Below are 27,759 nucleotides of genomic sequence, written 5' to 3' on the forward strand. Positions count from 1 at the left end.
GTGCACTAATACAACTAAACCCGCAAGACTTTATTTTCCTCGCTAGAGAATAATTTTAAACGGTAATGCAATTTCAAGCACATTGATCCCTCTTGTAACTTGTGTATCCTATCATTCAAAATACGTTAAGAACGTGATGCACCAGTGGAACAAGTGTGGTGCACTCAATAGCCAATGGAAATGACGCATACGACGTCGGCGGCACATTCAATTACGTTCGGCAATTGCGCGCAAAAATTCATCGGCGCGTATTCGACTGCTGCTCTAAGGCGAAGGCATCAAGCCAATGGGGACGAAACTTGAGCGATCATGGGTGCCGCAGGTAGCCAACAAAGTGGCTCCCGTCAGCAAGTATAGGGTTCTCAGAGCAAGCAAAAAGAGCCCAAGACCAACGTGGTGGGCCTCTAAGCGATCGGTAGTGCCTCGGTAGGCTGAAATATAAGGTCCCGGCCATAGCACAGGACCCTCCGAGCAAAGGGAATTATCAAAGAGCATAAATTAATACCACTATGCGATCAAGAGTGCACGGGCAGGTGAACAACACGAGCCTCGGTAGGAGTAAAAGTAATCCACAAATGGGACCAAATGGAGAGGCCCCTCGATAAAGCAGAGGGCCCCTGAGCATCGAGTGTCTCCGTGCCTTACTTTATAAGGGTCCTAGCAACAGCACAGGGCCCTCCAAGTAAGTGGAAAGTATCCGAGATTTCTATGGACGACCCCTGAGCAGCTGAGTATACCACTGCGTATGGGGCCCCGGAAAAGTGTACAGAGCCTTTCGGGCGAACGGGAAGAATCCGTGAAGGAAAACCTGGTCGATCAACAGTGCTCAGGCATGGAGGTAGATAGCGTCCCAACGGCACATTGGGCCCTACCAGAAAATGCAAAGAGATCAAGGGCAACGTGGAAAGGTCCTTAGCAACCGGATTGACCCGGCAAGTGGACCTAAAGGGCCAGGCAACCGACAGCATAATGATTTTAGACAGCGTAATGAGCCCCAAAATTTATCGCAAGCAACACTTTCTCAATCAGCGGAGAATAAATTTCGTTTGCTTAAGAAGCCTTTACTTTTGCCAAGAATGGTTCTTGATCATCTGCAGACCCAAAGGTATCGAATTTGGTTGTTTTTGGTCTAAGAAAACTGCGTCCGTCCGGCCGGTAAGGGCCCGTTCGGAGCCTTTAGGCCCCCTCGGCATCGTCCATGGGTCATGGTCCCTGTGCTTCCCCCCCCCCCCCCCATCACCCTCTGCATCCGCCACCGGCTCGAGCAGCACAATAAATGGGGCCCGCTAAGAAAATAGGGTCATCCATTCAAATAAGAAACACTCACAGCGCAATGTGACGACCTGAACGACCGGCTCTTGGCCCTGAACGACCGAGTGCGCCCCGAGCAGGTTTAACATATAGGGCCCCCGTCAAGAGCGGTGCGGCTCTCCATTCAAATAGGAAGTACCCGAGACCCCGTATGGACGGCCCCCAAATGATCGGGTGTGTCCGGACAGGTTAACGGATAAGGCCCCCCAAAACGGGCATAAGGACCTTCATCCAAATAGGAAGTACTCGAGACCTAATGCAGAGGACCCCCGAATGATCCAGTGTGTCAGAGCAGGTTGGCATATAGGGCCCCCGTCAAGAGCGTACGGCTCTCCATTCAAATAGGAAGCACCTAAGACCCACCGTAGAGGGCCCCCGAATAATCGAATGCGCCCAAGCAGGTCAACAAATAGGGCTCCCACAAGAGCGTAGGGCACTCCATTCGAATGGGAAGCACCGAAGACCCTATGGAAATGGCCTCAGAATGATGGAATGTGCCTGAGCAGCTTATCAGAAGAAGCCTAACAAGAGCGTAGGGCCATCTATTCAAATAAGAAGTGCACAAAACCAAGTGCGGAGGGCCCCCGAAAGATGGAGTATTCCCAAGCAGATTATCAAGTGGCCCGGACAGAAGTGTGGGACCCTAAATTCAAACACCAAGAACCAATATATAGGGCCTCCGAACAATCCATTGTAGCCATAAGCTGCAAACAGATGGGTTCCCGACAAGTGCGTGAGGCCCCCCATTCAGGTCGGAGGTATCCAGGACACAATGTGGAGGGCCCGGATATTCGAGTGTGCCCGAGCAGGCTAACATATGGGGTCCCCGGCAAGGGCGTAGGGCCTTCCGTTTAACTATGAATACCCCGACAAGATGTAGAGGACCTCGAATAATCGAGTGCGCCAGAGCAGGTTAACAGATAGGGGCCCCTGAAAGAGCGGAGGGACCCCCTGTTCAAAAAGGAAGTACCCAAAACCAGATGGAGAGGTCCCCCACCACCAAATGGGCCCGGACATCCTATCAGAAGGGGTCTCGACAGGGGCGTAAGGCCCTCCACTCAAATAAGAAGTACCCAAAACCCGGCGCGGAGGGCCCCGAAAGATGGAGTGTACCGAGAACAGGTTATCGGATGACCCCGACAGGAGTAGAGGGCCCTAAATTAAACACCAAGAGCCGATGTGCAGGGCCCCGAGCAATCAAGTGTGGCCGAGGAGGTGAACAATGAGCGTCCCCAAGTCCGTAGGGCCCCACTAAAAACACGCGCCCGAGGCCCAAAGTAGGGGGCCCCGAACCACCGAATGTGCCCAAGCAACTTATCAGATAGGCCCCCCCCACAAGAGCGTAGTGCCCCCCCCCCCCCTTCAGAAAAGAAGTACCCCGAGGCCCAGTGTGGAGGGCCCCGAACGACGGAGTGTGCCCAAACAGGCCATCAGATGGGTCCTCAACGAGAGTGCAGGGCCCTAAGCAAGTGACAGGGAATTGGAAACGTCCCAGACCAATGTAGAGGACCCACGAGCATATCACAAGTGTGTCGGTAGGTTAACAGAGACCCACGTAAAGGGCCCCTGAGCAACCGCGAATGCCCCAAGCAGGCTAAGATATGGGACCTCGGCTATAGCTCAAAAGCCTTTCTGGCGAAAGGAAAGAATCCGCGGAAGGGCCCATGATTGACAAGAGTGCCCTGGCGCGCCAACAGGAAGGGCCCCAAAAACGCAGGGCCCTCCGAACAAGTGCAAATAAATTGAAGGCAGCGTGGTATGCCCTTAACGGTCGAAATGCTCCTACAAGTAGGCATATAGCCCCCCCCCCCCCCCCCGGCAACAACATGGGGCCATTGGACAGTGTAATGGGGATTACAATTTCCAGTTAACAACCTTTCTTATCACCGAATAACTTTCCGAACTTCTCATAGGCCATTCACTCGCGCTTACAACTGTTCTTGGTGGCCTGGCAGCCCAGAGATACCCAGTTTTAATGCGTTTTGTGTTAAAAAAAACTGTACCTGTTCGGTTCGTTATGGGCCCCCTCGGAGCCAATGGGCACTTCGGGCCCAAGGGGGGCATGTCCCCGTGGCCCCCCTCTGGGTCTGCCCCTGTCCCAAAGACAGTTTGTCTTGCTGTATATTTTGAGACAGACGGGCAGAGCTTCAGTTCACTGGTGTCACCACGGCTTTTGGTAGAAGACTGGCCCGGCGCACAGAGCCGGTCGTGGTCGGCGGCGGAGCTTTGTTGCTGTCCGGTCGCATGGCATTAAATTTTATTTAAGGGTGTGCGTCAGCATGGCGGTACAGGTGGCGCTGACGCTGCAGGCGGCGACCCTCTCGGCCGGGCCGGTCGACTTAGCACCGACGGATGGCACCAGAATCATATCCATAGATGGTCACAACCCGCATGACAAAGACTCCGTTCATCCCTAGACTGAATAAAAAACCGAGTGGCTTGTGGGTCACTGATTTGAGCCATGACCTGATTGCAGCGTCACGTCTACCCCCCCCTCCCCCCGTGCCCTCGCACGACCGTCGTTCCCCACTGACGGGCGTCACCATAACCCTGCGCTTATTCTATCGCCGGCAGACGCTTAAGCAATACTTTGCGTGCACCCTGAGTCCACCCATGCCTTGCAGGGCACGCCGCTTACCTTCCAATGGACGGCTGGGGGCGCCCCCCCCCCCCCCCCCCCATTCACTGAGGACCTGGAGAGGAGAATGATGCTAAATTCACCTCCCCGCGTCCGTTTTCCGGACATGGCGGTGCCACATGCTCGTGAATGCGTCGGAAGCATCGCAGGTTCCGCGCTCCACGGAAACCCCGACCCCGATCGCCGCGCTCCGACATGCAGTCCCTGGTCAGGTGGTCAGCTCGCCGGCACGCGTAACAGACGCTGGCGCATGACGGTGCTATGTCCGTAATGCCCGCCGCCAGCGGCAGAGGCAACGGCAGCCGCGCCCACACCCTCGTCCGCCAACAACGCGTGGGCCCCGTTCAGAAATTGGGAGGGCGACCCACGCTCTATATCAGCTGCCACCCACCGCTTGCGCCGTCCGGTGTCCGGAAGACGCGCCACAAAAGCGCCCCCCCCCCCCCCTCCCCCGGGGCCTCATCTCGCGCGTTTGGTATGAGAGCATGTACCTCTGAACTGGTAGTAGTTCATCCTGATGCACTGCCGCACGCCCCCACCCGGGAAGGTCCTGCCACGAGCGCATTATCTCAGGGTGGAACCGACATCAGCGACATCGACATCAAAACGACGAACAGCCGGGAAGCCTCTCGGATGCACGGCATCCTAAATCTAAACTTAGTCAGTGACTTGCCGTCGTCCGTACGCATGTGCAAGATCTGGCGCCGGCCGTGAGGCGAGTGTCAGCTAGGACTTCATCAACTCAATCCGATAGACAGAGGCTAAAGCTGTGACAGACTCGATATGCTCGCAATATTTCTATTCGACGCGAAAGCAGACATCATCAGAGAGAATGTATGGGCATGGTTTAGCACACGACGGTCGTGATTCCGCTCAGCTGACATGGTGAGAGGGAGGATGACAGATAGGCGAAGAGGTCTCTGCAGCACGTGCAAGCACACAGCACAAAACACATGGCCGCTCAGGTTCTACGCGCGCCTGGTCCATTGCAGGAGGGCGCGCTGCCTTCTGGCCGCGTCCTCCTTCAGCGCCTCGACCTGCGGGCGAGTGGGGGTCAGAGCAAGTCCAGTTTGCCCCCGGCGCATTCACAGCACCACAAACAGCAGGGCACGATCACGTGAATTTCGGTAGATGCAGCAGCGGTAGGAGAACACAGATTCCGCTCCTGTAGTTAGAGGCTGACCATGTCCCAACACACCCGCTGCATGTCACAAACGTGCCAATGCCGCAACGTCAGAGATGGTTACAGAGATCGCAACTCCAGTCAGCGTCACTTCCTCGTGGTCACACAAAAACACTTGGCGACCCCAGATGCACGGTGGGTGTGGGTGTGGGTGTGGGTGTGGGTGTGGGTGCGGGTGTGGGTGTGGGGTGTGGGTGTGGGTGTGGGTGTGGGTGTGGGTGTGGGTGTGGGTGTGGGTGTGGGTGGGTATGAGTGTGGGTGTGGGGTTACGGGCACATACACCAGACATCCACATGACCCCATCCATAAAAACTAGGGCACGTAGCCAGGATTATAGCTGGAGGGGGGGGGGGGGGGAACTTTAACAGCGCAGCTTCCCGGTCTCACTTACAACCCCCTAGTTCGCTTTCCATTTCGGATTTAGTTCGCTTTCCCTATCTCTTTGGCCGAAGGACCATATTTCAGATAGTCGGGGGCTTCTTCAGTGATCGATAGGCCCTTAAGTTTCTGGAAACCCCACAAAAGCTCATGCGTGATTGTTGCCTTTCAGCACATCAACCCTAACATCCATAAAATATAAATTCAGGTTACTTTCAGAAGCGTGAAAGCCCAAGCCCTTAAAAGGAAAAAACTCCCTTGGCTTCGTCCTTATCCGCAACTTCCAGAACAAATATTCTTTGAATGGAAATTTAACGCCCGGGTTGTTAACCAGTAAAGCCAATGATGAAAACAGACATCTTGCAAATTAAAATGGCATTAATGGAAAAACTATCTTCATCTGTTCCAACGGACATGACATACCATCTGGCGCAGTAAATTTGGTTTATGGTGCGTTGTTCAGTTACGGTTAGGTCATGGGCACGTCAGAGGTCACATTTTCAATTCCTTACTTTTCCTTACTGCCTGATTGACATTGACATTGACATTTCCTTACCTGCCTGATTGATATACTGTAAACAGTCGACTGTCCCATAACCCAACTTGGCGTTTTCGGGCGCACCGACTACAGTGGTCCCTTGGCGCCCATCCCGTAGCCCCAGGAGGCCGCCAAACCAGAGGCGCTAACCGTGGCGCAGATGGTCTCCTCCTGCTGCTGCAGCGTGACCAGCTGCTGGTGGTGCTGCTGCTGGTCGTGCTCGGCGCGCCGCTCCAGCTGCTCCAGCTGGCAGGTCCGCTCGGCGCGCGTCTGCCGGTCACGCGCCGCCTGCGCCCTCCCCTTCTCCAGCACCCTGCAGACACGGGCGGCCCTCACAGCTCGCTGCTGGCTGCGGCCGGCTGCGGCGCTCGCGGCCGCCGGGTCCAGCGCTCGAAAACACGCGCGTCTACCATACTTGGATGGCCCAGTGGCGACATGTAGCGATGCTGGTCGCGGCCTTCGCCAGCTAACGCGGCCCATGGTGCGGAGGCCGATGCCAACAACGTCACGCTCGAGCCGTCATCGGCTCATACGACCTCGAACGTGTGAGTACTTACGTAGCCACAGACGTGTCCAGCCACAGTTCAACTGCGCCAAAACGGCGGAGGCCTCCAATGTCTGAGGAGCACGCTGAGGTACGAGACAGGCGCTGTAGCGCTTGTTGCTAAAGCCTGATGTTTGACAGTTATCCGCCTCTGCGGACGCCAGAGGGGCACAGTGGTCCCTGGGGCGTTGTTTGTTTACGACGTCGGGTTGAGTGACTCGCTACGTCCAGTGGGCAGCTTACTGCGTTCGGTTTTCGAGCTCCTCCCGTTTGGCCCCCAGGTAGCGGCCGCTCTTGAGCATTTGAGACTCCCGGCTCTCTTCAATCATCTGATATCTGAAAACGGCGATCAATACTACATCAACGACACGAAACACCACTTTCGTTCACGTTTTCGTTCAACGGATCTCCTCGAACAACAATGCAATGGAACTTGACGACCCAACAAGTTAACTGCAAGTTTCCAGCACGAACTGTTGCTCAGATAAGCTGCATAAAGCTGCAGTTCGCACGTCGTCTCCGACTCCATCGCACGCCGCGTGAGTCGTATAGTCACTGCATGGTCACACGCGCCGCATGCTTGTTATTCGAAACAGATATTAATGTGCTTTCCATACCGCTACTGCAAGGGAAACATTAAAAACAGATAGATAACACTCGTACATTATTATGTGAGTAGTGGTTAAGAACTCCACCATCAGCCATTGTACAGATGGCGTCAGTCGATTGACTTCAGAGACAGCCACGGAACGGCCCGGTTTTATCAATTTACGCAAAAGTGGGGAGATGAAACTTAAGATCCAGGATCATGTACCGTTGGCCAAGAGCCATTTGTATACCATACGCGTGCCTAAAACTGCTACATGTTTTATATGATAAAATGCGGTTTTCGAAAAGATGGATGGAACATTTGTAGATTACACATACCCTAAAGGTGGACATCACGAGTCCAGAGCTCTTATCCTGACTTATCATCTTTTAATATGCTGGACGGGACTGGTTCGACCGTCCGTACTCAACGTTCAAGCTGTGTTTATAATCACGAGTCTCATAAGCACTTGTGACCATAGGCACAACTTGGAACATCGAACACTGGCAGTGTAACCAATGTTTGCTTGATAACAGCGCGTAACCAGCACCTCCCAATGTATCGAAAGTAGATTACCGTCAGCATGATAATTCTGAACTCGTAATGCCGAAAAAACATGAGCTCAAGGCCTCCCTTGGTTATATCCAGTACGAGATAAGGGCGGTGGGGCTGGCCATCGTTAACGTATGGCTACAGATACGACAGATGCAAGGGGAGGGGTACGGGATGGGAAATGCTCCGAACTCCCGCAAAACAAGGCATTAAACTACCGGCGCTGCGCAAGAACGTATGAAGTATGGAACAGTGTCCGTGCCTCTCATTCAGCTGCTGCTGACAGAAATGGCATCGCAGGCGACGGAAAAGGAATTAAGTATGCGACCACCCTAATGTCTTGCGGTCAGCTGTCGCTCACGTGGCCGACATACGTGGGTGACGTCACCACACAACACGTGACGTCACATATGGCCCGTCAGTCTCTGATAGCTGATTGCAGGTTCAGGTCACATAGCTGACTCAACAATGCACGCGTATTCAGTCGGCTGTTCGTGGTGGAATCAGTACATGCTGTGTTCATGATGAAAGACGCATGCCGATAACGATGGGCCGGCAATCCCAGCAAACGTCGCTCGTACCCACTTGGACACCCCATGGCGCTTCCTAACATAGCAGTCAAGCAGTCGAGCATGGTGGCCTGCGCCCCTCCCCCCCCCCCCCCAATCCCCCCGAGGTGTCCAGCAGATGCAGCGGGCGACAGCACCCACTCACTTGCTGTTGAGCTGGCGGTTGGTGGACTGCAGTTCGCTGGTCTCCACACGAATACCTTCAATGTCGCTGTTGACCTTCTTTATCTTCGACGTGGCGTCACTGAGAACATGAGCGCCGCGCGTGAGTGGGCGCCCAGGAACACCACACACTCCAGTTATCTCTAAGAAAGACGGCAGCCTACACAACATAACGCCGGAGTGCATTTGGGTCTACCGTTTTACCTTTGTAAAACTGTGCAATGTCAAATAAACGCACGATGGAAACATCCAATGGAAACGAAACGAAAAACAAAAAAAAAACACCTTCGGTGTAAGAACTCCACTGGGGAGCAGCCCCACTGCACCATAGGAAACGCATCACTCAGTCCAGTCTCAGTAACCTAGGGTGTCGAAGCTTGAAAGCAAGCAGACCCCCCGCACCCCCACCTGAGGGGCGTTACGAAACGGTGTAACAATATGGGTATCATATTAATACTCGTGACGTCCACTTTCCTCACATTTGGAACAAAATTAGCCCTCAAGCCCGGGAGTCAAGGTCACGCCAAAACAAGGCGACTTGGTACTAATTCGTTTAACTAACCAGGTTCTACAAAACTTGTCATATTGATGCTTGTGATGTCCCTCGTTGTTGTGTTAAAAATATCAAACCAAAAGGTCAAGGGTCGAATGCCGGTAGTGCAGTGATTAAGGTGTTCGTTTAAGAAGCTGGAAGTGCCAGGGTCGCTTCCGCAAGGCTTTTCCTGCCAGGATGAGAGGCGCCATATATCTCCAGCTGCTGAGTGTCATAAGACCCCAACGACACGCATGGTGTTTGTTTAGGCCCGCTTTGGCCTGTCCGCTTGCCCACCCGGAATGTCCGTTTTCGTCACAAAACAATCCGCATTTAAAGTCAACGGCCACGGCCACACAAAATGGCGCACCGTGTCATCCGTTCACCTGGCGTGTCAAGGAAAGCGAACAAAACGGGTGTCATATTGACGCCGTGATGTCTACTTTCGTCACGCAAGAAAATCAGCTCTCGAGGCCAAACGCTAAGATCACCCAAAATGGGCCACACCTTGTAATTTTGTTTTTGAAAATAATTGTAACATTGAAACGGGTACATATTGATGCTCGTGATGTCCGCTCACAGCATAAGAAAACAAATACACAAAAATTACTGAATGTCACAGGTTTAATTCTGCGCCATTTGTGTCATAACATTTTGAGAAACGGAAACACGCAAGAAAACCACGTTTTACGTGGCTTTGACTTTGACTCGCGCACATTTATCAGCAGGTGACGAAAGCGGAAATCCGGCCACCAATGGGGCACCTGTTTTGTTCGGTTTCGTTGGTAAACGAAGAAGTGCCAGGACACCGGTTTTGTGCGGCCTTGACCTTGAGTTTATTTCCTTGTGTGACGCAGGTAAACATCATGAGCATGAATATCTCATCAATTGTATTTGATTTTGTTGGCAAAGAAAGGAATGGCAGGGTACCCCAGTTTCGAGGTTTTGCTGACCAGTACATGTTGAAAGAAGTTAGGTAGTGAAAAAACTGCGTATTCGTGAGTAGCTGGATAAGATTGAACCATTTGTGAAAAACAAATTTACTCCGACTGGCTTTACACTGGTCGTCTTGGGTTCAAAGCACCTGCTGAGCATAGCTTACTGCGTATACTCTGAGGCTATTACCCAATTCGTGCCGTCCAGTTCAACAGGTAACTATCCGTCCGCCCTTTTGCCAGACAGGACGACGAAGTATTTTACGTGCCGAAGCATTGTGCGGCACGGCCGCCCCGGGCTCAGGTAACCGTGTGAAAAAGCTGACGGACATCGGAGCTCGACGCTGAATTCCAATCCAATACGGTGTTAACTGACGGGCACCCACACAGGAGCATTGGCGAGATGGCACAGGGACGTCGATCTGTTTACTATTGGACAGGCAGAGTCGAGGCTTCAACAACCCAACCTCCCCCGAATGTGTCCTCCACGGATTTGAAAAGCTGTGTGGTAGATTGGGGTGACCGGACAGGCATAACTATTTTTGTGCCGGGGAGTTGCGATTGCATTGAACAACAACAAAAAAACACACAAAAAAAGCTGAACTCAGCAGCTCAAGACAGCATGAAACTGAGGTCAAAGCCAACAGCGCAAATGACACAAAGCTAAAGCCGAGGCCAACCGTCTAAAATCAATTGACGAGGGTCATTTTTGTTGTGGTGATTCCACAAAAAAAAACAGAATAGAACACAGAATCTGACGTATTTCGGTTCAACGAGTCCGACAGATGTATACGGGCTACTTGGACGTCAATGAAGCTTGGCGTGCCAGTGGAGCTTGGGATGCCGATTAACAAAAACAAACAAACAAAACAAAACGCCAAAGAGCTGGACGTATGACACGGGCTAAACACGACCCACTCGACCACCAGACAATGTTAGCGTCGCCGTCAGACCCGCCCTCCCACCCGCTCCTTCTGTAGCTGCGGGATGGCTCGCGTGGATGGCTGGCGGGAAGGCTGGGATGCCGTACAGCTGGGCCGAGTGGCCCGCATTTCTGGGATTTATCGGGTCCCGATTGTCCAAACGGCACCGCTGGCAGTGCTTCGTGATAGGTGTGACTCCAGGCTGCAAGGCTGGCTTCTCAAAAGCGTGCGTGTGACTACGAGCAGAATTACTGGATGAGTGTGCAGTTTTCCAGGGTCCACGGGCCAGGAGACTCTACCATCAGCGCCACCACGCGGACGCAACAGCGGCGCCCCCTCAGCTCTTTCGCAAGCTTCGGGCATTTCTCATTCCTGCGACCCCAGACAAAGTTGTCGAGCTTGCGCCTGCGAATACCACTGGCCGCATATTGACCTCTTCCGCCCCCACGTCTCCCTCGCGGCGCTCGCCTCCCGCTTCCGTCCCCGTTTGCTCAGAGCACGGCGCGCAGCGACGTTCACCGCATGTGTGCGCAGAACAATCGACTCACCACTGGCGGTCGGCCAGGTCGCGCAAAATGGCGTTCTTCTGTCCGAACTTTGTCGTCCCCTCGGACAGCTGGTCCACGTGTTGGCGCATGCGCTGGAGCTCCTGTTGCCGGGTGGACAAGGCCTCCCGCTGCTCCTCCAGCGCTCTGCACACGCGAAGACGGCCGGCTCAGCGCACGGCCAGGCGTCGGACCGTCAATCGCTAGGGCGGTCAGGTGGCTCACGGCCTTGGACTCAGGACACAGAGGTCCGCGTCCTATTCTTACAGCAAGAATGCACCGTTAAGCAGTATCACAAGGAACGTCGATGACACAGTCGTCGATTCATCAGACCTGGTCCTCAACATGAGTTTCGATGCCTTGCGCTGCGTTTTGTTCTCCTCACCCGGAGACATCATTCGGGGGCAAGACCATTGGTCTATGTCAGTATGCGCCTAGTCATGATTCAGGCCGCAAACCACACCAATCCCATCACGTAACCCAATCCACTAATCCATACTTGTCGCCGATGGCTCAAACAGAACATGCCGGGGTGGGGCCAGCCAACTCACTGGAGCTCCTCCCTGGCGCGGACCAGCGTCTGTCGCACCTTCTCCGGCGAGGTTACCACCTGCGCCTCCAGGCTCTGCTTCTCCTCCATCAGCTGACAACGGAACACGTGTTTGGTTGAAGGAGGTGTACCTCATTGGAAGGTATTGAAGCAAGCATCAGATATCATGATATGAGGTCATTTATGACTGTTGGTGTGCATTTACATAAAAATTGCGCTAGACAGCACAATTTCTCCATATAGCAAATATGCGACCGAGTACGTTGTTGCCTGACTGCGTTATCGTGCCTTGCACGACATCACCTGAACGCCAATTGACGGTCAGCACATCTAGCAATCGTGCTCTCACGAACCTCAGATATGAACGACTCGACAATTTCATTTGCCTTGGCCTTGATCGCCGCACGGCTAACGCAACGGCAGAATTTGAACGACTTTAATACGGCGTCATGAATGCATGGGCGACCTTGGTATAATCTACATCTTCGTAGTCATGTAGCCCAGGAACTAGAGGATGTGTCTTGAGGGCAGGGCTGCGGGCTGCACTGAATGATCTTTAAGATGGCTTTTTCAGTTCAAACCCCACACAAATGCGGAACTCTCTTTAAGTGAGGGGAAGAGCGAGCCGCGCCGTCCGCACGGCGTGAGCGAAGCGATGACGTGAGATAGAGGAGCCCGCCCCCATACTAAACGCTACTGACAGTAATAACCGTGAAGCACCTTGTTCACCAGCCAGCCCCGGCGAACCGGCTGCCCCCTGAACGGTCCGGCGGACGTCAGTACCCGACTCCCCGCGCGCGTGACGACCGGGCTGGGAGCGTGCGCTGCTGCCCGGCCTGGCGGCGGAGAGGCGGCGCTCACCTTGGCCTGCTGAACAGCGACCGCCTGGATCTGGTCCTGGACGCGGCCGGCATCGGCCATGGCCTGGCGCGCCTCCCGCGCCAGCTCCTCCTTGCGCTGCTGGAGCGCGCACATCTCCTGCTCGCGCTCCTCCACCAGCTGCTGCTCCTGTGAGCCAGCGCCAGCGGCGTCACCCACAAGTGACGGCTGGGTCACATCGCCGGACGATGCGGCGCCTGCAGCCGCAGAGCGACGGCAGGCACACGGCGTGCCACCGAGGCAGTCAGCTTGGCAGTCGGAAAGAACTTTCACGAAACGACTTCTGTGGCAAGCTGATGGGTGAGGGCGTCACAGCGGTATTACATAAGTGGATTTTCTCCTGATCTACCCTATGTAAATATGCACTCATTTTAGTACATGATGTCGTTAATCATTGAAAGGATGATTAAGAACGCACGGGATCAGCGCAAGAGCTGTAAAAGGGAACGACATCGGATACCGCCTACTCGTGACTAAGATGACGATTTCTGCCGGAAAAAGGTCAATAATAATTCACCAAAAACGAAATTATTTGCTGCTACAACCTGTCAAACAGCTACGAAGATCAACGGCGCAGTGCCTAAATGGCCAAGTGTTTTGATGAAAAGAAACCAAATGCAAGCAAAACGTACCTTTTCTACGAGCATTTTCATCTCCTCCTCTCGCTCAATTTCCTTGTGTATGTTACTCTTCAGGTCCCTGTTTTCCTTTTGCAGCCTGCGCGGGAAGTGTCAACGAGTTAGTATACAGACGAACTGGTCGCCATCGGTCACATGAATCCTCACGATTTAGAACATGCTAGAACCCGCAGCTTTGTGCTTGGCTGCAATTGCGTCAGAATTTCGTCCGGAATATCTCATAAGCACAAAGGTCTTAAGCTCACGGTTTTACGGCACCTGGACTTGGGAGTTGTCGTGCTGACAACAATCGACCATCATTAGCAATACTTTCCCAGACACCGACCGTCACTACACGGCATCACTGGACACCAACCGCTGCTGCACGGCATCACTGGACACCAACCGCTACTGCACGGCATCACTGGACACAGACCGCTACTGCACGGCATCGTTGGACACCGGCCGCTACTGCACGGCATCGTTAGACACCGGCCGCTACTGCACGGCATCGTTAGACACCGGCCGCTACTGCACGGCATCGTTAGACACCGGCCGCTACTGCGCGGCATCGTTGGACACCGCAACGCCACCACCACTTAGGATGGATCCAAATAATTAAAAAGCGCGACTCCTAGACATAAACGGAGGAACATACAAGTTAAGCGTTGCCTTTCTAAAGAAATTTTTGATGTTTTAGGCATGAACATGCCTGACCGCTCAGCTATTTTGAGCGCCGCTAATATACGGAAGAAACCAGAACCATGATTTTACAGAGCACACCACTCCGTGGATGCAAAGGGTAGCCGGGCACCAAGGCAGCAGAAGGGTGACACTGACGGGTTCACAGGATGACACTGGCAGATATACAGAACGGTGGCACTGGTAGGTACAAAGAAGGGTGGCACTGGTAGGTACACAGAAGGGTGGCATTGGCAGGCACACAGAAGGGTGGCACTGGTAGGTACACAGAAGGGTGGCACTGGCAGGTACACACAAAAGTATCACTGGCAGGTACACAGAAGGGTGGCACTGGTAGATACACAGAAGGGTGGCACTGGCAGGTACACAGAAAAGTGGCACTGACTGGTTCACAGAAGGGTGGCACCGGCAGGTACACATAAAGGTATCACTGGCAGGTACACAGAAGAGTGGCAGTAGCAGATACACAGAAGGGTACCGCTGGACGCACACAGAAGGGTGGCATCGGCAAGTACACAGAAGGGTGGCACTGGCAGGTACACAGAGGGGTGGTACCGGCAGGTACACAGACGGCCCTCGTCGCGCGCCCGCCGCCATACTCACCTCTCATACTGGTGTCGGACGGAGCGGTGCGCGTCACGGACCTGCTCGCCATACGTGTCCATAATATTCTGGTGGTGCAGCGCGAAGTTGACCAGAGCCGACAGCTGGCGCCGCAGCCGCTTCGGCCCTGGCGGTCAACGCATTACGGAAGGCCTGTGCATGACACTGCACCACTCCACACCGCAAACCCTGGCGGCATCACATAAGACACGTCCATGGTAGCGCTTTGGTGGCGCTCGAGTCGAGGAGGGCATAGGACAAATCTCTTCGGAGCTTGTCCTGCAGGCTACTGATGCCGTGTCTCACACTTGTTTGTTAGTTATCATGTTTCTAAACATGTCCACCATAGACGTGTGGCTTTACGCAACGCCACAGCACAATATACGGGGGACTAAGATAACCAGTAGATAAGAGGGGGAAAGATAAGAAGAGTTTTTATGTTCACAGATAAGACAAACGCATACAAATTTTAACGCGCCGACAGAATCGGAAAACTTATGCAGAAAAACAAATCTCAGCAGGGCGATTGCTGTGAAAACCAGAATAAAATGCTTAGATACAAGAGTGAGAAAATATGGATGCTGACACATACAGCACGCACCTCTAAACAGCGGCAAAACCAACGGATGGACGCAAGAATGGACCCAGACCTCAACGGCAAATATCAACTTAAACGCAACCGTATCCGAGCATCAAACAGAAAGCAGCAGCCTTGGCTCAGCACCACGCGAAAGTAACAGGAACTTCTATTCATTGGACAAACCCGCGCAGGAGGAACAAGCCAAACCCGGACGCTTGGGGGCGTGCAAGGCCTTGACTGAGTCATGCACCCCGCACCGCGACTGTCGCAAAAGCTCGGCCGCCCGAACAATTAGACAAAGATGGCCGAGCGCTGTCACCCATGGAAGGGAAGGCCCCATGGTTGGAGGGCGTGACCTCTCAAATGCTGAAGGTACTCAGCGGGACAGGACGGCAAGTGCCGCCGCGGGAGACTTCAGACCGGCCAAGTTCCGGCGTGGCGCACGGGACAGAAAAGCAGAAAACCTCCCGAAGCACCACCACTACACGTACCCATCAGCCTGGCACGAAGCCGGATACAAAGCCGGACAAAAGGAGTCGAATGGAATAAAAATAGACAGGGATACAAGTAGAATCGGAAACAACTAAAAAACAGAAACTAAAGAAGGAGAAAATCCGCCAGAGATGAACGGCGGCAGGCATAAAATTCGAATCGGAAAAATTGGAAAAGGAGTAATGTCGGCAGTGGTAAAAGGTTCACAACACTTCGAAGGTGAACAAGCTGTCAGGGATAAAACTCGAGTCGGCAAGTCGACAGCGATAGCGGTCAGATGAGAACATAATCCAACGTACACATATTTGACATCGATAAATGTCGCACTAGATAACAAACGAAAAGGTGACCAAACATAATTCAAGACAGGAGAGTCTTAATGATTGAATGCCTGGCATGAAAGGGGCGTTAACGTCTGCCTTGGATGCGCCCACGGATTCCATCGGTTTCACCACCGGATTCCGTCGGTTTCACCACTGGTTTCCATCGGTTTCACCACCTCGCATCTCCGTGTCCTCTACTTTGGGCCCGTCTGCGCTCACCAGGCAGACGCTCCTAGCAAGAAGCCAGACTTCCAGCCTTCACGACTGAACACATGCGCACCCAGGAGACTATCAGGTGGCCAATCTGCTACGGGTACCCTGTTAGCCTACATCTACGTCCATGACAGCTTTCTCTCCGGCCATTTTCTGGGACGCCCGTACACTGGCGCCCACGGCAGGAGGTGGCGCACAGAGGCGGCGCTCTCCGCCAACACCGTTTTGTCGTTAGCCCCGGCGCTTGAAAGGCACGTGCATGGTTCCCGACGTTAATCCCTGGTCCCTACTTCCCCCGTTTATCATTGCAACAGCAGAGACATGGCCCTAGAATCGGAACGTTTCCATCGATACGGACTATATGGGGATGGTACCATATTATGCACGGACTGCTGCACGCATTCCTATCTGATCAGCAACCGTGGAGACGAAGCCGGGCTTCTGGCTTTGCAGATACATCTAAAGGCAGGACAGAGGCACCAAGAAGAAGTCAAAACTAAAGCAAGTAGCTTGTTTTTTGTTAACTAAAAGCCAAATCCGCAGCCAATGGCTCGCAACTTATTACAAGCGAAGGCCAAACCAAAATCAGCGGTTCCGAGCTGAGGAACCACGAAGCGGAAGCCGAATCTTTCAGTTTCAAATTATGAAAGCGAAGCTGACGCCATATCTGGTAAACAATGTCGTATTGCAAAACCAAAACCATTTTCGCGTCTAGTCCGACGGCACGGGATCAGAAAACATAGCTGGGACTTCCAGAGGTGACTGAGATGAGTTGCCGGTATTGCACATCGGCAATTTTTCGGACTATTGTCCTTGTCTTGTGTGTCAGTACACATAGTTTCGGACAATTATCTGGCTGTCGTTAGGTGTTAATTAGCCCTGGGAGTGACAGCCTGCTTTTAGGCTTTTGGTCAGGTATGCGTCGCAGACTAGACAAGTTATAGGACTGTAGTAAAACTGTAGTAAAAGCTGAAGTGCAGTAAAATTATGGTAAAAAGCATGACAAAACCAAAGTTTTGTTCAAGACCACACGAAGCCGACGTCGGAGCCATCGTTCAAAAATTATTGGAAGCTGAACCCGAGCCCAGAGCCAGTTGTTCAAAATGGCTTAACTCCGAAGCTGAAGACGCGGCAGATGCCCGTTCAAATAGCACAAGCCGTCACAGCGAGAGAAGAGCGGTATAATACTCCGGGGTGTGTCTAGCGCGAGCACCTGACGTGTTTGGACACTCGCTGTAATACAGCCGGCTTACCGCCCCTGGACGCCGGGAAGAGCGGTATAATACTCCGGAGTGTGTCTAGCGCGAGCACCTGACGTGTTTGGACGCTCCGGCTGTACTACAGCCGGCTTACCGCCCCTGGACGCCGCGTCATGACGGGCACCACCCGGGCGTCATGACGGGCACCACCCCAGAGCTGGTGAGGTACCTGGGCGTGCAGCTCAAGCGGACTAGTCGAAACGTGAACATGAATACACACACCTCACCAGCATCCCGCTCGCCAAGGTCTCTGTGATGGGCTCGAACTCACTGTGGTCGAAGCACCGAATCACAGCTGCAAGTGCCTGCCCACAGAGGACACCAATGCTGCTCAAATCCACGTGCCGGGCAGCACTAGGATCTGTTACGGAAGCAGCACGCGGATGGTTCCGCATTGCACCAAGACCGGGAAAATACCAGCATTAGATATCACTAGTCGATGCCAGAAGTGCACGCCCTGAGTTGGTGCCGCATCACAACACCACGAATGGCGGAGTTGGAGTTGGCTCTGCAGTTCGTTGATTGGTCTCTGGTCTGGTCGTTGAGCGTATATTTTGTAGGCACTGACATTCAACCCAACGGTCATTTAAGCCTGTCTTTTGATAAGTCCGATGACATTTCCATCTCGGCAGAACCCATTTGACAGCAGCTGCACATTTTTCCATTTGAGGAAGGCAGCTTAGTATGTTCCTAATATAGGGAAATAAGCGCTCAAAATTACCCGGCTTGTTGCGTTTTCTCTTAGGTGTTTGCTCTTTTCTGACGCGATATACCAGCTATGACATTGTTTTTTGCGTCCGCACCGGCCACTAGCAACATGTTTTTTTCAAAGTGAAAACATTTTTCCTGTTGGTACATGACGAAGTAGATGTGTGCACCGAAACACAGCACGGAGACGCCCCCCCCCCCCCCCTGAGCGCTCGTGGGCACAGGGCGTAGGTGTCTACTGATGACATTGTGCCTTAAGTGTTCATAGATGTTTTCTCAGCGTTCTTTTGAGTCACTTGCTGTCATTGTTGTTGGGACCTTACGGCGCGTTCAGCAGCTGAGGTTTCACAGAGTCGCCTGCCCTCACCATAGCAGGAGGGGCAGGCACAGCGGGGAATCGAACCACAAATCTCTGAATACCGTTCTTCGTTGACAAATGGAGGCCCATTCCCTATTTCAGGGTAAGCACATTCCTCACGTATGACGTCAGGGCTCAACCCCAGGCTCTACTCAGCCGGGAGGCGATGTGCGTTTGTTTACAAGTCGTTGCTGTTGGCATAGCAACGCCTTGCAACAGACCATGCGCTGTTGACGGCTTTATATGTCCGGCAAAAAGTACGTCTCGATCACATCTGGATAGTGTGATCGACACGGCAATTATATGCTTAGCTACGAAACTTGCCAGCAACTGTTCATTCCAATGATATTCACGTGCGCCATTCCTGCGCGCTATACGACTCCATGGGGCTGCACCAGCTGATTCTACTTGTGCCAACATTTAGAATTACAGGCGTTATTCATTGGCGTGAATCTGTGACGCCACCTCATTGGGCGAAGCTTGGGCCGTAGGACAATGAGGAGCCGGGCTCTGGTTTCCCCGACATGCGGTGGAGCCACTGCGCTACTGTCCCCGTGTCGTAACCGGTCACGCTGTGAATGTTCCGTCAAAACATGTGTGCCGTCAAGCGGCTAAAACGTAATTTTTGTATGTGTTGTTGACGTTTGCCAATTTCGGCACTGATCTCACCACGCCACACATACTTCCATGCACTGTCAGTTGACTGCAATGGTGATGATTTGGGCTTTAAGGCGCGCCGACTGCCCTGGCCATGTGACATGTTCAACATAAACAACTTCTTGCAAATATGTGCAGAAGTGCCTCGGACACAGGACTGCAACTCCCCATGACCTGTGATGGCATTACCATTGACCTCACTTGGTCACACAAACCCGCAGTGCATTGTCGATTCAGTCATGTATCGAGGATTCCGTATGCATAATTGCACTCGATAAAGGCGACAAACGGCGGAGACGCGGGTCTGGTGTCCCCGACCACATCAGTTCATGTGGGTTTCTGAGGCCCATCGGCGAACGGGTCAATACCTCACAACATGGGAGTCGAGGGGTATTCTCTACACAGAACGAGTGGCGTTAGTTGCACCGTAATCAACCCGCCACCAACTGCCTTTCTGGGGCGGCTAACATAGCTGGCACGCTGCCGATGGGACACTGGAAGGGCCTGAAATCCTGCCTGTAACAAAACATGGTATAGCAAGCTGGTGGCTGGCAGCAGGAAGAGACCATGAGCTATCCATGTATAGCAACGCCATGAACTGCTCCGCTCACTGCCGTAGCAGCACCACACGCGCCTGGGCCGACCGCCACTCACGCGGCTGAGTGATGTCGTCGATGCCGAAGCTGTCGTAATGCACGCGCGCCAGCAGGGTGTGCACGACGCCGTAGAAGCGCAGCAGCGGCGTCTGCTCTTGGTGCATGTCCGGGTACTGTATTCGCGACATCTGGTCAAACGGCACCTGCCGGCCAGCACGGAGCTACAGCCCACACCGACCGCCCCTCAGCGACAATACCGCCGTGGCAGTGGCACGTTTGTCATTCGATTTCGGCGCGACGAACGCAAGCCCGAGGATTCAAGCCCGACTGCCCCACGTCATATGTGTGCTGAACGTCACGGAACGACCGCCCACAAAGCCACTGCTCGAAGTAGACGTCTGAGCGCCGATGGGCCATAAATGCTGTAAATACACATCCACAAGGATACCAGTGCACCAAATAATTGGCAAAGACACAATGCAATTTGAGCTATTTTGATATTGAGCTTGCGAAGCGGTCTGCCACACACACTTAGCAGAAGGAACGGCGGCAACGGAAGTGGTTTCCCTTCCACCAGATAAGGAAGGCAGGGCGCAGTGCATGCCTACGACCGGCGGAACAGCAAACGGAACTTATGTAAATTGTGTACGAAGCTGAATCTAATCACACGAGCACGGCGCGACATCCTCTGAAAACGACACGAGTATAACAATCAACAGCCCGCGACCAACTTACCACCAGAGCCCGATCTACATCCCAGCCAAAAACTTCGTTGACGAAGAACTTGAAAATGCTCATGGTCGATTCTGAAATAAACAAATGTCAGCGATCTGGTCCCGCCGTCCAGTGCGGCCAGTTCAACGCAAGTGCTTCGGGCCCGGTTATGAACACTTAAGGTCACCATGCAGCGCCGCAAGAAAAGCCTTCCAGCGCGTCACCCGTCCGCGCTTCAACCTTGCCTACCTCATTCTCTGCCCGGCTGCAGGATACCAATATGTGTTGCACGTCTGTGCGGCACATGCAAACTGGAGACATTGCAGTGCACTGGTCCCTTTGACGTGCGAATGAGAATAATATAGCGAAGAACAGGTCATGTATATATATATATATATATATATATATATATATATATATACATTGTATGTGTGTGGGTAGGTACATCTTACGTGGCACATACGTCCAATTTAAGAACAGATCGGACAACTTAAACGATGTGACTCGGAACCCAATGCAGCATAACACAGCATCTGCACACAACACGGCAGAGTTCAGCATCAGGACGACAATTTATGGGAAAGTATTTCGCTTCTTTTCGCGATTCTGGTTTTCGGCCACCGAGACGGCCTGTAACATGAGCCGCGATCAAATCCCACGCACCTTCCTCATCCCGCATCGCCAGTACCAGCTGGTGACGCCGCGGACAAAGCGCAGTCCACCACTGCCAGGTGGCGGTCACATTGTGTTCTGCGCCTGAGCGGCCCCCGCGTCGGGCCCAGGGCCTCAGGCGGACAAAGCGCAGTCCACCACTGCCAGGTGGTGGTCACATTGTGTTCTGCGCATGAGCGGCCCCCGCGTCGAGCACAGGGCCTCAGGCGGCGGCAGCGGCGCCGCTCGCACTCACACTCACCCATGGTCGGCTTCTTGAGCGCAGCCGGCGTGACCGGGATATCGTGGCCGACCACATCCGTGCAGAGCCGGATCAGGTCCTCATCGGAGAGCGTGGGGAACGACAGGCTGCTGGCCATGGTGTTGCAGGGCGGCTCTGAACAGAACAACATCGGCTCATCACCACGTGTAGGCGGCTCCAGCCCACAGTAAACATTAAGACCTTGCATCCGATAAAAGCGTTGTCTTGTTTAGGGGATGTACGGTTACGTTTTACGAGAGAGGTGATGAACCGCAGGCACCTTCGCCGAATGCGGACTTCTGTTTGAGCAAACCATAGCGCGGTCTACATACGCCGTCCGATCTGCGCACGTCACCAGTTGTCCGTGGAGTGACCTCGACCTCGCCATTGCCAGGGTAACACTGGCGAGTGCACGCCGACGCCCGACCGAAAGTACGTGCATTTCGCAAACGTGCATTGCATTCATATTACATCCTTAGCGTATGTTCTAGTCAAAACACAGCAAACTATGAGGAAGCACTCCGCGGTTTACAATAACCAATTAACGATACAACCACCTCAGTGTGAGAGGGAGAAGGGGGGGGGGGGGAATATGTGCGCACAATGCCTAATCCTCCCCCCCCCCCGCCCTACCAAGCACAATGAGACGAGCCGCCGATGTCAATGGCATTGACAAGACCCGGTTTCAGCCCATTCCTCTATTGATACAGCCTGCCGAATGTGCATGGAGAAAATGTTTGCGCGTGCACCTATTGACCCACCGTGACCCAGTGGAGGAAGCACACCAGTATGGCTGAGACTCGAGTCCTCCCAGAGCCCAGTCTGCCAACTATCATGTAAGGTTCCCCATCCGTGCATCAGTAACGGCGAGAGGGCACCGCTCACTCGCACGTGTGGCATAAAAGCTATGGTACACTGTGCCGCGTCAAACTTCACTGTATCAACCGAATAGCTACCTGTATAGCTAGCAACAAAACGCAGGCTAGGACTTCGGGCGACGATGACCTAATAAGATCAAGGTTGTAAAATGTAAATAGCGCGCGAGCACCTCATCGAATTGTCAAAGCATCGAACTTTGATGTCGCTGCATGCATTCAATGGTAACCCACCCGCGTGCCGTTTAGGCGATCGTAGCTTGACGCATCGACAGCCCGGAGGTGTCCCTGCCCAAAACGACACACGTGGGTGATGGGACATCGCTGTCGCCTGCGGCTCACACCCCGAAGGGATGGCGGATGACGCCCGCGGCCATACTCCCATTGGTAGCCGGGTCTGGGCGGTCGCTATTTTGAGCGAGACCTGTGACAGCCCCATTTTGATGATATGCGGGAAACTGCCGACAGTGCCAAAAACCCGTCGCCGATTCATCCGAAGATGCCACAATCTCCGTTTGTCGAGCCGCAGTACTCGACGACGAAGCTTTGGGGCGCGATCGCCCCAGCCATCAAAGCCTAACATGTGGAAATGCTTGGACAGAAAGTTTCACAAACGACCGAATCGGAATTTTTCCGTACAACCGCACTGGCTAAAATCTCAGTTCGTCATGCATGTTGAAAACTCGCCTTCAGTTCCTTCGATTCGGAATGACTGGGGACAAAACAATGCGTACGGATAGTAGAAAAGCAATATATCCCCCTTATACAATCGTTGTGGATACCGAACAGCATGGCAAGTACGGCAATTCGAGCTTCTTCGGCTATCAGCACAGCCGACTAAAGACGAGGGAAGCGGGGGAGGGGGGAGATGCGTTACAATTTGTGTTTTGCATTGAGTTTGTGACATCGAAACTGACTGCATCAGCAAAATACACGCATATCGATGAGATGCAAATCCTCCATGGCACCAAGCGCGCTACTGCAGGCGCGGGATACCACACCTTCGATGAAAAGGGCACGAATCACTTGCACGCGCGGCGTGGGCGTAATGCTATCCTGCACCTAACAAAACCTACCTGACTACGAGGAAGGTGCGCTGACACTCAGCTACCCCTTGACACCAGAACACAACTAGCCAGCAGCTCAGGCGTTACTCACAGCCCATTGGAACGAAGGGGGGGGGGGGGGGGGGGACAGGCGCAAGCGCCTACCGCACACATCGACCCACCGACACCATCCAGCGCCAGTCGCTATGACGCTGGCACCATGGTCTGTCCGCCATGCCTTGAGCACACGGAGGTGAACTGGAGATAGACAGCCCAGCCGTTTGAACTCAGCATGTTAAAGCGCTTGGACAAGCAGGCAGACAAACATACATAGATATACCTTTTCTGGTGGGTATATAAATATTTGTTCATGGGTACAGCTAGCATGCATCACAGCAGGCTTTGGGCGAGCAACTGTCCAGGTGTACAATCCCAGCAAGCTAAATAAGTACCAAGATGCCTCCAGCAGCCTGGGTTTCCAAATATGCATCAATATTGTTTCGTGGCTTATGTTTCATACATTATTCAATGGGACAAATTCAGGAAGAACGTCTATGAGGTTACAAAACAATATTTCCTCGAGTCATGTCGAGCACACCTGATAACACGGTGCACAAACATTGAGAACTACAAGAAACTACCCTTAAAGCACCAAATATCAATGCATCACTACAAACTGGCTAGGTTTGTTTAATTCCATGTCAGGACCTGTGACAAATCACAAGTATAGGCATGCTACAACACAACCTGATACAATCATCTCCTTCATCGTACTAGGCCAACAGCTATGAGAAAGCTTATTTCTAGTTTTGATAATGTATGACATGTCTAGAGGCCAGCATCCATCCAACACACCTATTTCTAGGACCTTATGTCCACCTGCATAAATACAGAAAAGATTACAAAATCACACATATCACACTCAGGATGAATGACACAGGCCAATGGCATAAGCCTGCAAAAGAATTCATAAAAATTAGCAGGTGCTCACCAGAATCAAAATGTCTCAGACAGTCAAAGATGCACAGGGCTGGAGTCCAAAATAATGGAAGCTGGCAGTTGCTGAGGTGCCAGTGCCAAGGCAACATGATAGATGATATGATAGTGTTCCTAGCAGCCAGTCATGTTTGTTTTCACATGTCCTTTCTGCTAAGTACACAACCACACAAATCCATCACAAAAGACATGCAAATCCAGTAAACTCTAGCAATCTGCAGATAATGCCGCTAGAAGATGCCACAGTAAATCATCTGAGCTTCCAATAATAAATCAGTATAGCCAATGCAACCATGATTTAGCATTGCACTGTTTAACTAGTTCCTTCCAGTTTATTAAAGGTTGCCAATTCAACCTAAAAACTTTTAACTCATGCCGCCATCAACCTACACCCCACTTAAACATAACTTTTTCAGCACAGCAGCAGAAACTGTTTGACCTGTTTACTGCCAACCATGCAATGAGCTTAGTGGTGATTTTCTAGAAAGTTTCAACATTATTGAGCCTTCAATCTTAGGGCTACATGGGGAAAGACTACGACTTTGATGATAACAATAGCATTAGTGAGTACATATACAAAACACAAAACAAACCTGATGTAAGCTGGTTAATTGGCAATTAGCTTAGGCAAATCATCACAAAACTTCTTCCTGCTCATTAACCTGCCAGTAATGAGGACTAGCATCAGGTGATAAACATGCTACTTTGAAGGTGACATAGCAGAGCTGTGCATTTTTCCTATCACTGTTGCTTTATTGCGTAGTAATCACAGCCCCAGGTACAAAACACATCTAAAAACCAAGTGTTTTCATGGTGCTGGTGAGCTGGACCTGGAACAAATTTTGCCTCTACATACTTTTTTAAAGTCTGGGTCACAAGCTTGCTCCCAAAGGGAAAGGTTGGCTCATTTTGTCACTTGCTTGGCTGCATCCACATTTACAAGAAGCCAGAGTGGTGTCTGACAACCTTATGATTGTTCCTTCCTTCCTCTTGCTTATGCTACTCTTATTGCTCTCAATATCAAATTTAAGGAGACTTGGGTTCTCTTAATATAGCCCATAAACGAAACGAAGCTGAAGAATGAGCAGGCTGCGTTCGTACCACCCCCAGTCCACACAAAAAGGCCAACGCAAAACGCCTGATTAAACCAAGGCGTCACTGCCTCCCTATACCGTTGAAATAAACAGGCGCTACCGCACACATTTTGATTGCTTGAATGGTTGACGACACTTTACGTTACTCACCTGCTCTACAATGACGCCTTCCTCAGCAAACCGCAACTCCCAATAACTGCCCCGAAACGTTCAGCATCCCCTCCTTCAAACGCAATATTTTGCCGCCTTTGCCACTAAGTTTAAAGATGGGCGCCAGGGCTGCGCTCATTCACTGCCATAACCTACTGTAAATTCCTTTCTTAACAATAGCTTAGTAATATGCCTAACTGAGGCACTACCACTATTAACCTAGTCAAGAAACGCGGCAATAAGTGCTATGGTTTAAGGTAAGATCAATCCCAAGATTATCACCATTTAGAATTTCATGGATATCACAACAGACGTCGGCCGCGTTTCATCGTGACTATCGTGCTACCAATAGTAGAAATCCTGTTCTATGATTGGTCGGGCGGCCATGATGTACTCGTGACGCGAAGGGTGTGACGTCACACTTTCCGACCACTGGGCTCGCAAAACGTTTTAGGCTGCGCGTATACACCCCCCCCCCCCCCAAAATGGAGGGCGGTTACGCACCGGGCTTATACACCCTCCAAAACAGGGGGTGGTTACGCACCGGCATTATACACCCTCGAAAATTAAGGGTGGCTTCGCACCGGGCTTATACATCCTCCAAAAATCTTTCAGATGGTTGTGCGTGTCGAGCATACGCAGATTGCCAGTCTTAGAGGGAAGCAAGTGCAAATATGCAGAAGCCCGTGCGAAAACTCGGCTCTATGCGTGATAGGCATCAAACGATCACGAAATCTATTAACTCACTCTGAACAAGCCCTATTCTGATCACAAACTTTCGGCCGCCGGGCCCACAACTCAAGCGGATGGATGGTTAGCATGCTGGTTTCGCACGCGGTGAGCCCGGGTTCGAATCTCGACGGTGACCGATGGTAAGTCGTTGTCTTCATGGTCTGTCCGTGTGGCGTGATGATGCCAGCTTGCTCCAATTCTAAGCGGGGTGGGTTCTAATTCGGGCTTTTCATACCGGACAGCAGCGCAGTTTCTAATGCAAGAGGGAGGACTAAACATAAAGAGGACTCTGTCCCTCCAGCGGGAGGGAGTCCACACCCTACAGAGGTATTGTGGATCCCGTAAAGGTTGACCGTAAGTCTAAGTGAGGCCAGCAACTTGTACAAACACTAATTGGAAATGTGTAATGTAATGTGTAAAATGTGTAAACATGAGTGAAAAGTGAGGTGCACACAACCCTTCCGGGCAATGGCTTACAGATAATTCCGTCTCTGCCCGGGGTATCTACCAGCAGGTTCGCCTGATGGGTTCGTCCGGAGGCCCCCACAGATGTACGTCCTACATTGGTGCTCTCCCTGGCGCGGAAGGCCCTTTGGCGGCTTCTGGCCGGGGCATTTGACCTGGAATAGGCGCAAGAGCCCTAATTGGGGCAACAAAAACTCTGATAACCGCAGGTGATCCAACAACTGGCACAGAGACCCATGTCTGGCCAACGGACCCTTGGCTAAAACGGAATGAAGGGCCCCGCAAGGGCCCCGGGTCACCTCTGGCCGACTCGGGACTCCTTCCGTCACAGGACCCCCTGTTGTACACTGGAGGCCTGACCGTCAAAAGACCACTCATTGTTGTAGGGACTCCGACCAACGCAAATCGCGGGCCTCGGTCTCGTTCCTGCTAGAGAAATGGGGCCCCAGGGCTCAGAACAACACGGAGTCAACTATTCGATGCAGTGGTCCCCGGCCGAAATAGGTGCCCGCGCTGTCCCAGGGGTCCACAATCGGCGAAAGAGGCATGTTGGCTGACATTTGGGATCACAGCCATACGGGCCAGGATGACTTGCAGCCTTTCCCCTTACGGCCATGCAGCCTTCCCATCAGCCCGTTTATCGTCAGTCTTAAAGGGCACGTCGGTCCATCTTCAGCCACCCTCGCACACTTCCTGACCAACTCGGGGGCCTTGTCAACACCGGACCTCCGGTTAGGCGCTGTGCGCCCCTGGCCGACACAGGGGCTCCTCATTGGCTCGGGGTGCACTGACCAATGTAAATCGCGGGTCGACCTTGTCCCTGCTTGGAAAATGGGCT

General features: G+C 52.6%; 1 protein-coding gene across 1 annotated transcript; it reads right to left on the bottom strand.

Moving 5' to 3' along the window:
* Nucleotides 1–4,741: 4,741 nt before the first annotated feature.
* Nucleotides 4,742–25,867, bottom strand: LOC119110371 (trichohyalin). The gene is made up of 13 exons (XM_037234167.1): nt 25,725–25,867; nt 21,564–21,698; nt 20,672–20,742; nt 19,995–20,139; nt 14,751–14,877; nt 13,461–13,545; nt 12,811–12,957; nt 11,951–12,042; nt 11,403–11,546; nt 8,448–8,546; nt 6,836–6,928; nt 6,199–6,361; nt 4,742–4,986 (listed from the first exon to the last, which is right to left on the bottom strand). The coding sequence occupies exons 2-13, from the start codon at nt 21,679–21,681 to the stop codon at nt 4,918–4,920; spliced, it is 1,353 nt and encodes a 450-aa protein (XP_037090062.1). The 5' UTR covers nt 21,682–21,698; nt 25,725–25,867; the 3' UTR covers nt 4,742–4,917.
* Nucleotides 25,868–27,759: the final 1,892 nt, after the last annotated feature.

This window comes from Pollicipes pollicipes, unplaced genomic scaffold (genome assembly GCF_011947565.3).
Source record: "Pollicipes pollicipes isolate AB1234 unplaced genomic scaffold, Ppol_2.1 Scaffold_7231;HRSCAF=8579_pilon_pilon_pilon, whole genome shotgun sequence".
In the NCBI taxonomy this organism is placed as follows: domain Eukaryota; kingdom Metazoa; phylum Arthropoda; class Thecostraca; order Pollicipedomorpha; family Pollicipedidae; genus Pollicipes; species Pollicipes pollicipes.